Raw genomic sequence first — 16330 nt, 5'->3', positions numbered from 1 at the left:
TATTTTCACATGCAGCATTTACTACACACAGCCGTAGTTCACTGAGAAGTGATGAAGAAAGCCAAAATCATAGATTTGAAATGAGTAGGGCTGCACAATATTGAAAAAGTCTAACATTGCGATATTTTTTATTCTGCGATATATGTTGTGATAGGATTACAATTACACTAGATTTATTATATAACTATTTGGAAATAATTTATAATTTTATATTGAATGGGATGATTCTGTAGGAGAGTTCAGTGCATATGCATGAAATTTAAGAAACAATCCACAAGCATAAATAAATTCAATAATGAAAAAGATACAAATGAAATAAACAGCGTTTTTTATTGTTTTCCGAGAAGTCAGACTGTATTCAGGTATACACAAACGAGACCCTTTCCTAGGCCTAAATGCTTTAAAAACAATCACACAGTCATATGCGAAATGATCAATTATAATCCAGACTCCACATTGCATATGCTTGCGATGTGACTATTGCGAATGATCACATTGCTGAAACGATATATTGTGCAGCCCTAGAGACTTGTTGTCCAGCTAAAACCCTGTTGCAAAAGTTCTAGTTTTAAAATTCACATCACAGCCAAGAATCATCTCCTCATTGATTCTTTCAAATAATGCTGTTTAATCGATTAAAGCGTTTGACAAGGAAGCCATTATCCAGCACAATAAGATGTAGCATTTCCTAGACTAAATGTGCCACACACCCTGTAATGGAAATCTGTGAATCCCTGCAGCATTTTCAGTCTCGTCAATGCGAATGAGTTTTTGTTCTGCTAATTAGCCCTCCTGTAATGTGCTTCTTCACTCAGGTTGTCCAGACCATCGAGGATCATCACCAGGAAGTGATTGCCTTATTTCGAGAGAATGGCTTCCATGGCCTGGTTGCCTATGATTCGGATTACGCCCTGTGCAACATCCCATACTACTTCAGTGCCCATGCCCTCAAACTCAGCCGCAACGGCAAAAGCCTCACTACCAGCCAATACCTGATGCACGAAGTTGCCAAGCAGCTTAATCTCAATCCAAATCGTTTCGTCATTTTTGCTTCACTTTTAGGTAGGTGTGTTTGGGATTTACACTGAGCCTCTTAGCTTATTCTTATTGTCAATGATTTGTCTGTGCATTTAATTCATCAAATGTTTAAAGAAGTATAAGAAATTCTCATGGATCAAATTAAGTAAAGCTTTTGTGTTTCGTTTTGAACATCTTCTAGAAAATCTTTTACAGGGATGCACTGAATTTTCGTCCATCAATTATTTAGCTAAGATGCGTTTTTTTTTGTCCGTTAGCTTTGTTTCAAAGTTGAAAACAGTTCAGTATTCCGCTGTGTGGTTATTCTGCTAATGTATACATATAGTTATCCAGCTCAAAGACACAAGACATTTCTATGTCTTGCAATTGCAATGTTGTCGTCATCAACTTTATACCTCCAGATTGCAGACATACTTGTGCTTTCTACTTCAAGCTGCTTCTGTGTTCTACTTTGTTGGCATTTAACCAATAGTGTCTCTATGCCTATAGTGATACTATGCCGCAATCATTGCTGTTTCTGTGTGAAGTCAAGAAAGTGGTGCACCACTGTGCCACCGCATAACTGTGTGTATATATATATATATATATATATATATATATATATATATATATATATATATATATATATATAATATTATTATTATTATTATTATTATTTTTTTTTTTTGTCTCTTGAGTTTTAGTTTCTAGTTTTAAAAAAATTCTATACCATAAATATTTTCTATACCATATTTTAATGGCAAAATGGTTAAGGTTAGGCTTTTTTTCAGCTTCATTTTATTCCTCTCCCTCATCAACTGTCAGCAGCCACTTAAGCCATATGCAATCACCAGACTGTACCTTTTACCAAGACTAACATGTCAAGATAATATACATTTTTATACACGCTGCGTTTTCTCACAATGCAAACAAATTAAGAATATGTCCTACATTTTCTCTGAACACATGCAAATAGCACAGAACACAACAGAAATGTTTTAAAGGGACCCAAAAACGTCACGGACATGGCTATTTAAGTTATGGTTATTGAGGCTAATAAGGGAATCGTGTAATCAGGATGTTAAAATAAACAAATACTCACTTTTCAAAGATCACCTACACCTTTACTGAGGCCCACGTTTATACTAATACGTTTTCGTTTTAAAATGGCGTTTTACAATGAAATGATCCACGTCCACACTGTGGTTTCACCTAGTGTTTCTGAAAAGATCTCAGTCCACACTACATTGCTGAAAATGCACATCACGTGACCACACACACACACTCTGGCATGCGTTTCAGCGTATGCGGAGGTCTGAGCCCCAGGCAGCCAGCGAATGCTATGAGCACATCCCCCCAGGTGAGAGCAGCGCACATCGGACAGTTCATCAAGGCTCTACCGCTGGATCTAATCTCACTATAGTTGTTAAACGTGATATTTAATTCATCTTGTCTTTATCTAGTCTTTAAAATCTATTACTTGGTCTCAGGTAACGTGTTTTGGATGAGCGCAAAGAAAAGTTAATTTATTAATTTATGGGACCACCTACACTGATTCTGCACAATGACTGATTGCTTGCCTATATTTCCTATATTGTAGAAACTTATTGTGCGTTATACTTTTTATAATGCCCATTATTGATTATTAAAACTGATATTCAACAAAAGGAAGTCTATGTTTCATGTTTTTCAATGAAAATGAAAGGCAGTTATGTTTTAGGCTCCATTTTGTTATAAATATGCATACAGTGAAGATGATGGTCATATAAATATGTAGCTACATGAGGCCACAACATTTTTGGTGTCTGTTAAGCCTTTAAAATCAAAATGAAAATAGGCAGTTCCTTGTATCATGTTTTAGTGAAACAACGTAGCCAGTGTGATGTGAATGATGTTATAAGGTGCCCTATTCCCTTTGAAAATTTACCTTGCGTGTCCTTGGAAGTTTTCAATATCACTGAACTTACAAAGAAAGGATGCAGGACTGAACTTTGTGCGCTTAATATTGAGGAAAAAGCCTCAATTACATAGACGAATGTCTGCAGCCATGCCTCAGTTTTCAGATGTCTACTGTTTTCCCCTATCCACACTGACATGGAGCTGCAGCATTTTAAAACCAAAACGGCCTCTTCAGTGTTTTCAAAATGCTCCATTTTCGGCGCTTGAAAACCATAACCATAGCAAAACTTATTAGTGTAAACGGGGCTTGAGAAATAGTCACGGCACAATAAACATATCACAGACAGGTCCATCACATTTTTGAGTCCCCCTGAAACATTTCTCTTATGTTACGTGCTATTTGCATGTGCTGTGAGAATGCATGACATACTCTGAATTTGCTTGCGTTGTGAGAATTTGCAACATGTATGCTGTCAAATCGATTAAGATCCTTTCTTAATTTGCTGGTGTTTTTTGCAATTGCATGTGCTTTCTTAAATTGCAGCGAGTTCAGCTCTCTCGGCCACCATAGCTTTGATGGGTGTTAAAAAGTTCATGACAGAAAAAAAAGTAAATGTAAAATTTGTAAAACTACTATCGAGCTATCAATAAGGGTGAGCATTTCCAAGCAACACAAACAATAAGTACCTCAGGTTCTTTTCAAAATCTGAGGTAAATTATCCATTGTTGTTCTCATAGAGGCTAGTAAAGTCCTACACAATGATATCCAAGCTAAAACTATTTTAAAATTATGCAAAGCACAACAGCAGCCTGTTTTTTCATTGGTTATATGTCTAGGAAATTCAGCTTTATAGTTTATGAAAGTCAGAGAAACAATCAGGGAATTTGGTATTTGGCTTAGACTGGGAACCCTGTATAACTAAATGCTGTTTTGGTAGGTAATCACATACTGCCTGATGAAGACTTGGCTGCCTTTCACTGGAGTTTACTTGGTCCTGAGCACCCTTTAGCATCCTTGAAGGTAACGTTGACTATTTTATTCATTTTTCTTCATTATTCTTTGCATATCTTTCTGCTGCTTGTATAAACATTTTAGCAAACAAGTATTCAATCTGGCTCCATTGTAGAATATCACAAATACGTCAGATAACATAAGTATATACTTTCTTGTGGGATTCGTTTCTTCAAGGTTTTCTTCATCGAACTTACCAGGATCTGCAAAATGACTTCAGCTTCGTCCTTGACATGTAGCCTTTAGTTTAAATAAACTCATTGAGTATTAGGCAGATCAATCAAGCATTGTGACTGTAGACGAAAGAGGTGAACTTCTGTCGTCTTCTCTTAGTGTTGTTGTTCGACAGATGGCTTCATTGATTCACTATAGCTTCAGTGGGTTGTGCTCGTTTTAACCACTGACTTGCAGATCTGTTTGTGCTTTGTCACTTTTACATGATCATTTTTAACTTGCATCTCTATGTTTGTGTGTCTATAGCTAGCAATTATGTTGTTAATATATGCCTTTTTTAGCACTTTATGATGTTAGGAGCCAATTATAATTGTAAATCGTGGAAGGATGTACTCAGTCAGTCATATATACACTTTTACGTTTGTATGTATGTATGTATGTATGTCTACGATTTTAAGACATCACATAATGAGGTTTTGGGGGGTGTAGGGGTAATGGGCACAGCATTCTGGGTTTAAGTTTTAGAATTTTGATTATAATTGATAATTTTCAAGAGTTGGTATTTTGGAATTCTAAGTTGGTATTTTTGAATTCTGAGTTGGCATTTTGGAATTCTGGGATTCTGAGTTGAAAAATTTTGGAATTCTGAAACGTTATTTTTTAATTTTGTGATTCTGAGTTGATATTTTGTGATTCTGAGTTGATATTTTGGAATTTTGGGATTCTAAGTTGATGTTTTGGAATTCTGAATTGACTTTTTGGCATTCTGAGTTGATATTTTGGAATTCTGAGTTGCTGTTTTGGAATTCTGAGTTGATATTAAGGAATTATGGGATTCTGAGTTGTTATGTTGGAATTCTGAGTTGGTATTTTGGAATTCTGAGTTAATAGTTTAGAATTTTGAAATTCTGAGTTGATATTTTGGGATTCTGAGTTGATATTTTGGAATCTTAGGATTTCTGAGTTGATAAATTGGGATTCTGAGTTGCTAGTTTGGAATTCTGTGTTTATATTTTGGAATTCCATATTTCTCTTTTAGAATGTAGACCTCTGGGTTTATATTTTAGTCATCCATTGTCAGTCATGTTTGTCAATGCATCAGATTGTACCCAGTCAGATATGTACTCCTATGATGCCCATCACATTTGAAGCAGAAGGAGCTTTTGCTGGGGGTGTGATGGGTTGTCTTCTCTGGAACAGGTTCGTGCCCATCAGCTCGTTCTTCCTCCATGTGATGTCGTCATCAGAGCAGTCGCAGATTATGTCCGAAACTTACAAGATGTCCATGATCTGGAGGCTATCGCTAAAGACATATTTAAGCACTCACAGGTGAGCTGATCCACCACTGGAGAAATTATGTCATCATGTTCTATTTCCATGCATCCTTTCTTTGTAAGTTAATTGATATTGAAAACAAACGGTATTACCGAAAATTTTGGCACTTTTAAAACCTTGACTTTTCCAAACCGCGGTGTACCTTGAAAATGGTTATCGTCCCATGCCTAATATGTAGCAGAAATGAGTAAATATATACAGCAAATATTACTCTAAGCAAAAGAAACGGACACCAAGTATAGAAGCAGACACTAAGTTCTATACTGACTTCACCAATGACTAAATCACTGAGGGATTCTCCACAAGTGAAAAATATAACAGTTGTTTGATTATATAATTCTGGGGACAATTGTGAAGCTCTATAATCACAGCAAACCTAACATTTTTTGTTTGCAGTTATCATAAAGCTTTAAATGTAATTTTCCTCTCTATTGTCATGATGTTTTCTTCTATGGAACCTAGAAGACATTTTTGAAATGGTTTAATTATTTTTTTGTCCATTATTTTTGTGAGTGTCACTGGGGACAATTGGCCAATATGTTTTTGTATACCACAGAATAAATGAATTGGTACAGGTTTAGAACAACATGGATGAGCGATGCCTTAAAGAAACAAGAATTATGGATATCTTCTAATTCTGCATCTTTCCTTTCTAGTCCAGAACTGATGACAAAGTTTTGCGTTTCAAGAAAGCAGTGGATTATTACAGCACCGCCAGCAAGCCTCCTCACTTCCCCGCCTATTTAGGTGAGATTGTCAATATGTTTGATTTCCCTTCTCTCGCGGGACAACGTCTGTTCCTGTTAGTTTGTGCTTGTTAAATTCTTGGAGCAGCTCATGTCTGCGTGTGTTCTTCTGTCTGTGTTTGAGGCCAACTTTTAGAGACATGCTCTGTCTCTCTCTCTCTCTCTCTCTCTCTCTCTCTCTGTCCTCACGGTAATGTGAGAAATTTTTCCCACTTGCCTAGGACCCTGTGTGCACTTGTAATGGCCGCTGTGCTTTGTGCATACAAATAAGCTTCTTTAGAAAGGACTCTTGCACAGAGAACTGCTATAGTCTGGAAAAACTCCCCTGTGCTCGCCTGAAAACTTTTTAACAGGTTCACTGAGATGGTGTCAACTAAATAATTATAAGCTAAGAGGAGAATTGGATATCACATCTTCCAATTAGTGACAGTTGTTTAACAAATTAGAGGGGTTTTCTTGGAGAATTATAATTGTGAGTTTGTTTTAAAAAAAAAAAAACTTTAAACTTATGCCGAGTTCAGACTGCATGATTTTAGCCCTGATTTTTGGTCTCGCCAACAAGTTTTGAGAAATCGCTGACAAACACCTGAAATCACAGGCAAATCGGTGCTTGTTCATGTGAGTAACAATCATACAGTGTGAACTATCAAAGACCCGATCTGAGAGAATCGTCAATGATTCGCTGACACCCGTGAGATATTTGACATGCTAAATATCTGGAGCTGTTGGTGATTCAAAATCATGTCGTGAGAAATATGTTCTGATTAAAAATAACATCGGCGATCACCTACAGCCAATGAGAGAGCAGCATCCACTAGTATGGGTTTCTGCAGGCCAGCGGAAGGTTGAGGGAGAAGTTAAAAGAATCATTTTCAGTCGCTTATTTTTTTTTTGTCTATTTGGACTGTGTAAACAGACAGAATGCTACCCCACGTAGTCATGCAGTGTGAAAACATCTGTGACACGACTACTTTGAAAATCCTGCAGTCTGAACTCAGCATTAGAGTTGTCTGAAAAATATTCAGAAGTGTTGTATAAAGTCATGATTACGTTTTTGAAGGAACACCGCACTTCAAAGGGCTCATTTTCAAGTCTCCTAGAGTTAAACAGTTACATTTTTAGCAATTTTAAATTCACTCAGCCGATCTCCTTGTCCGGCAGGAACACTTTTAGCTTATCAAAAATCATTGCATCTATATGACTAGGTATTTGCTGCAGCCATGGTATGGCAGCAAAGTTCTTTGATTATTTTGTGGGGGTGAGAGTATAGTTCCTAGCCATATTGACCTAGAAAATAGCCATCAGCCCATCAGTCTTAGTACATGATGTAACTATAAAAGAGTCCAGCTTTAAATAGGAAAATTATCGAAACTCTTTTTTTTAAATGTTTTTGAGTTTGATGCTAATGGCGCAATATGGGTGCCGTCGCATCATCCAGGTAGATGCTACACACTGGTGTTGGATGAGGAGATTCCCTAAAAAATGTGTAAAGCGCTTTGAGTGTCCAGTAAATTGTATTTTATATTATAATCAGAAGATGGGTACACTGTGGTCATAAATATTATAATATCATTATTATAATCCAATTCAATGATTTATGTTAAGCTAAAATAAAAGTGCTCCCAGCAGACTGGCTGAATGGATTAAGAGATGGTAAAACTCAACTGTTTACCTCAGGTCTTTACACTGGCTCCCACTTACATTCAGAATAGATTTTAAAGTATTACTATTACAATAAAGTACAATTAAAGTATCACAATACATTACAGATATGCTCACTGAATACAAACCTAACAGATCACTTAGATCATCAGGAACAGGTAAGGCCCACTCCCAATTCTACCCCTTAGCCCTTCCCCTTACCTTGTCCAAATTCTCTTTAACTTGAAGGCCTAGAGCTAAGGAGAAGGGCTAGATAACCCTTAAAACTGAGATTTTTCAGGGCCGCACTCGAATCCAAGGGGTAAGAAAATTTCCCAGAATACGCCATCTTTAACAGCAATATGGCGGCTCACGGAAGTCAGGAGATGCACAAATTAGTGTTTTTTTTGGTCATTATTATGAATTATGAACAAACAAGCATATGTTTTAATACATTCATAACCGTGTTCATGTTTTACCGTCATGCTTTAAAAAAAAAAAAAAAACTAAATTTGTCTATCTATAATTCATAATATTAACATCTTTATTGCAGTTCCACAACATACTTTTACTGGATGACACTCGTATACCCTGTCAGAAAAGTCTAGTGGCTGGGAATGAGCTTTTCAAAGTGTCTGCTATAATGTTAATGTTGTCTTTCGTGTGTTTACATAGATGAAAATGACCAGGGTGTAAATACACAGTCCAGTTACGATCTTATTGCCGCATTATATCCTTATGATAACATGATATATGCCTTCAATGATTTCCTGAAGATAAACACCCAAAAATAGCACAACATTATCCTTTGATCTCATATGAAGCAAGTGATTGAGATGACATAAAATGACGTGTGGAGGTGCTGTAGTGGTGTCCCATATCTTAGGGGTAAATTGAAGTCCTTCCTCTTCACACTCTGTTCAAGGGCCAAGGGGTAGGGATACAAAAATAGAATTGGGATTGGGTCTAAATTAGAAATTCCAAGAGTTCAGTCAAAGCAGTGTGAATCCACCTTCAGCTACTGCGCCCCCCGCTGCTGGAATTAGCTTTTAGAAATGATCAGATGTACTCCAACATTAGGCACATTCAATAAAATACTTGGAACACATCTGTTTAGCTGTGCCTATACTGAATGAGCCCTGTGCTATGTCCGACATATCGCACTATGATGTCTTTCTTTTCTTTTTCAATCCTTTAAAACCTGTTTTAACTCATTTGAATGTTTTGTTGTTTTTATTTGATCTTGTTTAAATAAAGCACTTTGAGTTACCATTATGTATGAAATGTGCTATATAAATAAACTTGCCTTGCCTTACTGAAAAATGAGCCCATTTCCAGAAAGTATAGTGTTCCTTTAACCTTTTTTTAATCATTCTGTGATGGAAACTGTCTTGCGTAGAATGACCACAAAAAGCCGTGTTTCATACACATCTCTACTCTATCTCTGTGCCCACACACACATTCTCAATGCATCAAGGTCAGTTTCCACAGTGGGTGGACATGCGGTTCAACAAGAATCACCGTTAGGCCTCGTTCCTTTTTTTTAACCATACAAAACAATGTTGTCTCTTCTCAGGGAATGGCTGTTTTTCTGTCCACATTTTTTTTTCCTCTCCAAATCATTGAATCAGACTTTCTTTCTTTCTTTTATTTTACATTTGTTTGCCCACAGTCAGACCAAATCAAATGGGAATGCCAGCAGCAACTCAGATGCTTAACATTCCAGGCAAACCTGGGGTGAGCACCATTTCACTATTATGACCCGTCCTGAATGACTTTCCCACACACATCAGAGTGACCAGTGCATGTTTTCATTTCATTCTCCAAGGTCCAGCATGGCTTCTCCGGCCCTCCACTGGCGGGGTCTGTCCATGAGCCGGAGCAGTCTAGTAAAGGGCTCTTAGAACAGAACAGCTACAGCAACATTCCTAATGACGGGAAGCAGCACACGCCACTCTACGAAAGACTGTCCCCCATCAACCCCAATCACAGCGCCACCTCCAATCACACAGACCCGGCCTCCTGCACCACCTCGTCCACATCCTCATCCTCAGAGAACGAGGAAAACACCGGCTCCACTGCCAAGTGAGTAAAACAGCTCAGTGTATGCAAGATTTGCTGTCAATTAAAGTATTTTTTCTAATTATGTAAATTCAGATTTGTGATTTGTGGGTAATACAAATAGTTTTTTTTTGTTGCATTGTTGTTTTGATGCTACAACTGTTGTTTTTTTACTGTATGGACGCATCTTATTCTAGGCCATGAATATATTTATACTAGGCTGCTTAACACCTCTTAGTATGCATAGACAGTGTTGTCATTACTCTTGGAAAAAAGGAAAGCGAGTGAGTAGGAATATAGATTCATTTGTCTTGTTAAAATGATGATCTCTTAATTTTAATAGTAGATTTTTAAGCTTTCAGCGTTGATGATAATATGACAGTTGTTTTCAACAGCAGTAATTGAACATTGTAGTATGATTTCTAAAGCATCATGTGACACTAAAGACTGGGGCAATGATACTGAAACTGAATCTCAACGAGAAATTGCTATTTAAAATTTTAAATATTTGTTTAAGGTTGCAAATCTGATTAATACAAATCCTTGGTCATCATAAGAAACTTCAATAAGACTTTTAAATACATTAATTTTGCTTTGTTTACTTATTTAAAAAGAAATAGTGTGTTTTTTTTCATATTGATGAAGTCATATGAATTGGCCACTAATTTGCCAGAATGTGTTATAGTGTTTTCATGTGGGATGTTTTTTTTATTTTTATTAATGGGTCGATTATTTTACTCCTAAAAGGAACAAATACACTAATCGACCAATTTATTAGGTACACCTGTCCAACTGCTCATTAACGCACATTTCTAATCAGCCAATCTCATGGCAGCAACTCGATGCATTTAGGCATGTAGACATGATCAAGATCTGCTGCAGTTCAAACCGAGCATGTCTAGCGTTTACAGACAATGGTCCAAAAAGAGAAAATATCCTATGAGCGGCCTTACTGTGGGTGCAAATGCCTTGTTGATGCCAGAGGTCACAGGAGAATGGCCAGACTGGTTCGAGCTGATAGAAAGGCAGTAACTCAAATAACCACTCGTTAAAACTGAGGTTTGCAAAAGAGCATTTCTGAACATACAACACATCGAACCTTGACCAGTTCTGTCAGCTAAGAACAGGAAACTGAGGCTAGAATTCGCACAGGCTCACTAAAATGGGACAATAGAAGATTGAAAAAACATTGCCTGAGAAGTCTCGATTTCTGCTGTGACATTTGGATGGTAGTTTCAGAATTTGGTGTTAGCAACATGAAAGCATGGATCAATCCTGCCTTGTATCAGCTGTTCAGGCTGTTGGTTGTGGTGTAATGGTGTGGGGCATGTTTTCTTGGCACACTTTGGGGCCATTAGTACCATTTGAGCATCATGTCAACACCACAGCCTTCCTGAGTATTGTTGCTGACCATGTCCATCCTTTTATGACCACAGTGTACCCATCTTCTGATGGCTACTTCCAGTAGCATAAAGCACCATGTCATAAAGCGCGAATCTTCTCAGACTGGTTTCTTGAACATGACAATGAGTTCACTGTACTCCAATTTCCTCCATTGTCATCGGATCTAAATCCAATAGGGCACCTTTGGGATGTGATGGATTTGCATCATGGATGTGCAGCCGACAAATCTGCAGCAACTGCATGATGCTATCATGTCAATATGGACCAAAATCTCTGAGGAATATTTCCAGTACCTTGTTGAATCTATGCCAGAAAAGATTAAGGCAGTTCTGAAGGCAAAACAGGGTCCAGTCTAGTACTAGTAAGGTGTACCTAATAAAGTGGCTGGTGAATGTGTATGCTCACTTCCTATTTCCTCCCACACATTCAAACATTTAACATTTTTAAATGTGTTAATGAATAGCATAGCACTTTAATATTGAATAATGGGAATAGCATGAAAATGTGAATCAACAAATCTGACAGTTTTAATATAAATGCATTCGTTATTCTCAAATGTAGCCATGTAAGTGACCATAAGCGATGGGACAAACAGAAGAACCAGATGGACAACATCCCAGAAGGAGACCATGGGGACCAAAATAAAGTATGTCTATTTATTTATTTGTTTTTTGCTATTTGTTAAAAGATTTTGTGCTTTTTTTAACCCTCATAATGCATTTAAATTTGCATGCTACTTTTGCATTTTGAGAATCGAAGAAAAGTTGAATAAACATCACTTATTTTTCAATAAAACCATTTTTTATCTGAAAGTTAACCAAAAATTAGAATTCTGTTAGAATTTGCTCACCGAGTAGTTCCAGTCAAGAGTTTCTTTTTTTTGTTAAACACTAAAGAAGATGGTGCCACGGTGGCGCATTGGGTAGCACAATCGCATCACAGCAAGAAGGTCGCTGGTTCGAGCCCCGGCTGGGCCAGTTGGCATTTCTGTGTGGAGTTTGCATATTCTCCCATTGTTTGCGTGGGTTTCCTCCGGATGGCCGTAGTGTATGTGTGTGAATGTCAAAGTGTATGGGTGTTTCCCAGAAGGGCATCCGCTGCATAAAACATATGCTGGATATGAAATGAATGAATGAATGAATGAATGAAGATATGACCTGTAATTATTGGTATCCACAGTTGGGGAAAAATACCACCAAAGTCACTGACTGCAGGTTTCCAACATTCTTCAAAATATCTTCTTTTATGTTCAACAGAATAAAGAAACTCAAACCAGTTTGGAACAAGTATAGTAGGAGTAAATTATGTCAGAATTTCCAGTTTTGGGTTAACAACCTATAAATATCATCTCAATACAATTATGCTACACTATATAATTTATTGAATGCTTTGTTTGTTTCTTCCAGTCTGATCCTTCTGCGACCTCTCCCGTGAACCAAGGCCTGGAGGGCAAAGGTCACATCGGGGTCAACGTCCAGATTCCATCCCTGCTTTCAATGCCAACAAGAAACCACATGGACATCACCACTCCTCCTTTACCAGTGGTGGCGCCAGAGGTGCTGCGGGTCGCTGAGCACAGACATAGAAAGGGCCTCATGTATCCATACATCTACCACGTTCTTACCAAGGTCAGTGTTTATTAGTTAGATCGTAAAGTTGCACTTGTTTATACTGTTTTTGTTCACTAGGTTTTATGGTGGTTGTTTTTTTGCAGGGTGAGATCAAATTATCGATCACAATTGAGGATGAAGCTAACAAAGACCTGCCCTCTGCGGTGCAGCTTTACCGGCCTATCCGTCAGTATGTTTACGGGGTGCTCTTCAGCCTGGCCGAGGCCAAAAAGAGGGCAGAGAGACTGGCCATGAGGAGAAATCGCCTCCCTGAATGTGAGTAAAGCCACCCAGCAGACCATTTAACTCATTTTGGGCTGATTTATAATTTTTTTCCATTCATCTACTCACAAATTATTGGGAAAGAAGATGTTTTTTAGTGTTTAAATATTTATCTGAATGCAGAAATAGTACATTCAAATTTTAAAGAGCCCCTATTATGCTTTAAAAAGGTCATATTTTGGTTTTAGCGGTCTCCAACAATAGGCTGATATGCATGTAATGTCAAAAAACACTTTCATTGTCTCATAATATGCATTTATTTTTACCTAATTATTCAAACGACTCCCATATGATTCTTTCAGCGATTCATTTCTTCCCAAACCCCTCCTTAGTGCGATGCTAATCTGTGCTGATTGGTCCGAACACCAGCATATTGCTCTATTCTTAACCATAAGTAAAAACAGTGACACACATTCAGTATTAAGCTGAACTTTTTTGAAACTTGACCGCTGCACGTGTGTAGGAACAGCTGATGGTGACCATACCAACGACAAACGGCAGTGAATTGCGAGGTCACAAACGCGTTTAAAGCAGCATGTGTCGAGTTTTCAACATGGGTTTTGATGCAATATGAGAATATAAAGAGTTAATCAACTATAATACAAGCCACGTGAAGCGGTTACAAGTAACAAAACACATTTAAATACATCATTTGCAAGCTAGAGAAAACGGGGGTAAACAGGGTTCCTGAACTGTGCACTGTAAAGTTCCTGTCAAGCTCTGACAAAGTCCCATACATCAATGGTCTTTTCTCATCCTTCCTTTAATAAACGGCCGATGAATCTCCCGTTGTAAGTGTGTAGATTGCTGAAGCACTCGTCAGAAAAATGACAGGAATACAGCACAAGGCTGGGGCTATAATGCTGAGGTATTTTTGCAAAAAACTTTAACCACTGACTTTTCACAGCCTCATCTTTGGGTATCATTAGCCTCATCGTTTCAAAGACCCACTCTCCACTGACAAAGGTCAAGAATTTGTCCCATACATGAGCTCATTTGTCCTGTTTTGACTGCATTTCCATTATTAATTGTGAAAATAACCAAATTATTTTTCATGAGTCCAACATCTGTGCAAGAAAACATATAATCCGATGAAAGTTAAGTCATCTTTTACTACTGACCTACTGTATGTTTGGTAAAAGAGAAACATTTTACAAGTAACTTTACTCTAAATCTTGGACCTTATTCATGAAACAAAAAAGATCAATAAGAAGGTGTGAAGCACCAAAAGCTGGCCATATTAAAGTTAATTTTAATACTAATCAGGTTATTGTTATCCATACATTTTTAATGTTACTTTTTTTTTACAAGAGAAAAATATAGAAAAAATTGTGAAGCTCTACATCATTATTATTATTGTTTGTTTATTTTTTAATTCAAATGGCCAAATTCTAACTGAGGAAAGTTGAATGTGCTCCCAGATTGTTATTTGCTTAATAAACTAGACAGTTTACTTAAACAGTTTTTAATAATTGTTTTTTCTTAGTGATAAATCATGTAATAAATTAGTTTTTTAGGTATGTTTTTTCCATCAAAATCTTTAAGGAAAAGTTTGGCTCTGATGACCACCCGACAAGCTATTTAAACAACAAAGTGCTTAAAATGCTATGAAAATGCTGTATTTAAACCTCATAATTAAATAGAATATGATGCAAATAATTGCAAAATGGTCCACTTTTTGAGAAAAAAAGAACCACCCCTTTCATCAGACTGGCTACAGGCCTGTAATAATAAAAACGTTTACACTGTTTTCACTGTTGTATTACCTAATGTAGCCATCTAATGTTAAATGGCACCTTATTGTAAAGCCATAATTTAAAGTCATAATGTTGGCTGTTCAGGATTTTACAAAGCCATGATGTATTGGATAATCTGTTACTATTGTTCAAATCTTATTTTCTTTTAATTGATAATGGTGAAAGGTTAACAAGTTTGACAATATCGCATAGTCCAGAGTTCCAGTATCCTGTCATACTTAGAATCGGCTAAATGTGAAAGTCAGTTCTCAATTCCCAACCCTGCCCTTACTGGATAAATTCTCTCCAGGGTCCTGTTGATGCTTGATTTAATTACTCAGAAAGTGCACTTGAGAGTGTTGACATTAGCTTGTTATTCTAGGCTGTTACAAGGCAAATTAATTTCAATAATTAGCATCATTCAAAAACTAACGTTAGCTCTGTTCATGTTGACATTCTTTATTTTACACCGTTGCAATTAGAATACAAGATTTGAAAATAGAACAGCGGTAAGCATTCCATTCATTTGTTCCATTTAAAGCAATTATTTTTAGCAAAGCCTTTCAAGGCAGGCCTACTATGAGCTTATGCTTGACGGTGGAAAACGAATATGATAACAGGAATATGAGGATATTTTAGTAACAATATTTGTTCATTAAGTCTGAATATTTTTTTTACATCAAATTTTTCTTTTATTTTGAATTATGTGAACAAAGAAAAAACATGCTGTAGACTATCAACATATAGCAGTGTGCATAGATATACATGTAATAACCAATATACAGGTTGTTAGATAATAATATTAAAAATAATGCTTAAAACAACAACAAAGTGTCAATAAAAAGGCAAATTTGAGGAATAAATGACAAAGACATACTGAAACAAATAAATTAATTAATTAATATACAAAGACACACACATACATACACATAAAACAAATTTCCAAACCAAAAAAAAAACAATAAACCAAATCTGTATTTAGGGTTACGTAAGGGTAAAATTAAGCCACCTAAAAATAAATAAATAAAAGAATAGTAATAGACAAATAGATTAAGATATCCAAAACTGTGCTGAAAGAGGTCTAAGACAGTTAAGAAAAGTTATTAGAAGCCCAAACAGGGAACCTTAAACAATTACTATACAGAGAAAAAAAACATATTAAAATAATAAAGGAGGAAAAAATTAATTAATTAAAAAACAATAATCAATTTAATGAAAAATAAAAAATGATGGGGCCTGGAACCAAAAGGTTTTGCTTTTTGTGATGTCTCCTTGATTCAAATTATTAAACTTTTAAGTTTTTCCAAAGTTTGTGCCCAAAGTCTAATGGTGTCTTCTCTTGCACCGTGGAGGCGAGTAGTGGATCCAATGATGTTGATCAATAGAATGTGGAGGCTTCCATCTTGTCACAAC

At 36.6% G+C, this 16330-nt stretch overlaps 1 protein-coding gene across 1 annotated transcript in view; it reads left to right on the top strand.

Annotated features, from left to right (window-relative positions):
• Positions 1-16330, top strand: part of LOC130236978 (constitutive coactivator of PPAR-gamma-like protein 1 homolog) — a 38016-nt gene that overhangs the window by 6709 nt on the left and 14977 nt on the right. Inside the window, exons 2-10 of the mRNA XM_056467747.1 lie at positions 816-1062; positions 3855-3937; positions 5303-5431; positions 6094-6184; positions 9497-9561; positions 9653-9909; positions 11851-11935; positions 12696-12917; positions 13004-13175. Coding sequence (XP_056323722.1) covers positions 816-1062; positions 3855-3937; positions 5303-5431; positions 6094-6184; positions 9497-9561; positions 9653-9909; positions 11851-11935; positions 12696-12917; positions 13004-13175 — 1351 coding nt within the window. The remainder of the gene's footprint in view (positions 1-815; positions 1063-3854; positions 3938-5302; positions 5432-6093; positions 6185-9496; positions 9562-9652; positions 9910-11850; positions 11936-12695; positions 12918-13003; positions 13176-16330) is intronic.

This window comes from Danio aesculapii, chromosome 11 (assembly GCF_903798145.1).
Source record: "Danio aesculapii chromosome 11, fDanAes4.1, whole genome shotgun sequence".
NCBI lineage: Eukaryota > Metazoa > Chordata > Actinopteri > Cypriniformes > Danionidae > Danio > Danio aesculapii.
The sequence above is the reverse complement of the archived record's forward strand: the minus strand, read 5'-3'. Positions and strand labels throughout refer to the sequence as shown.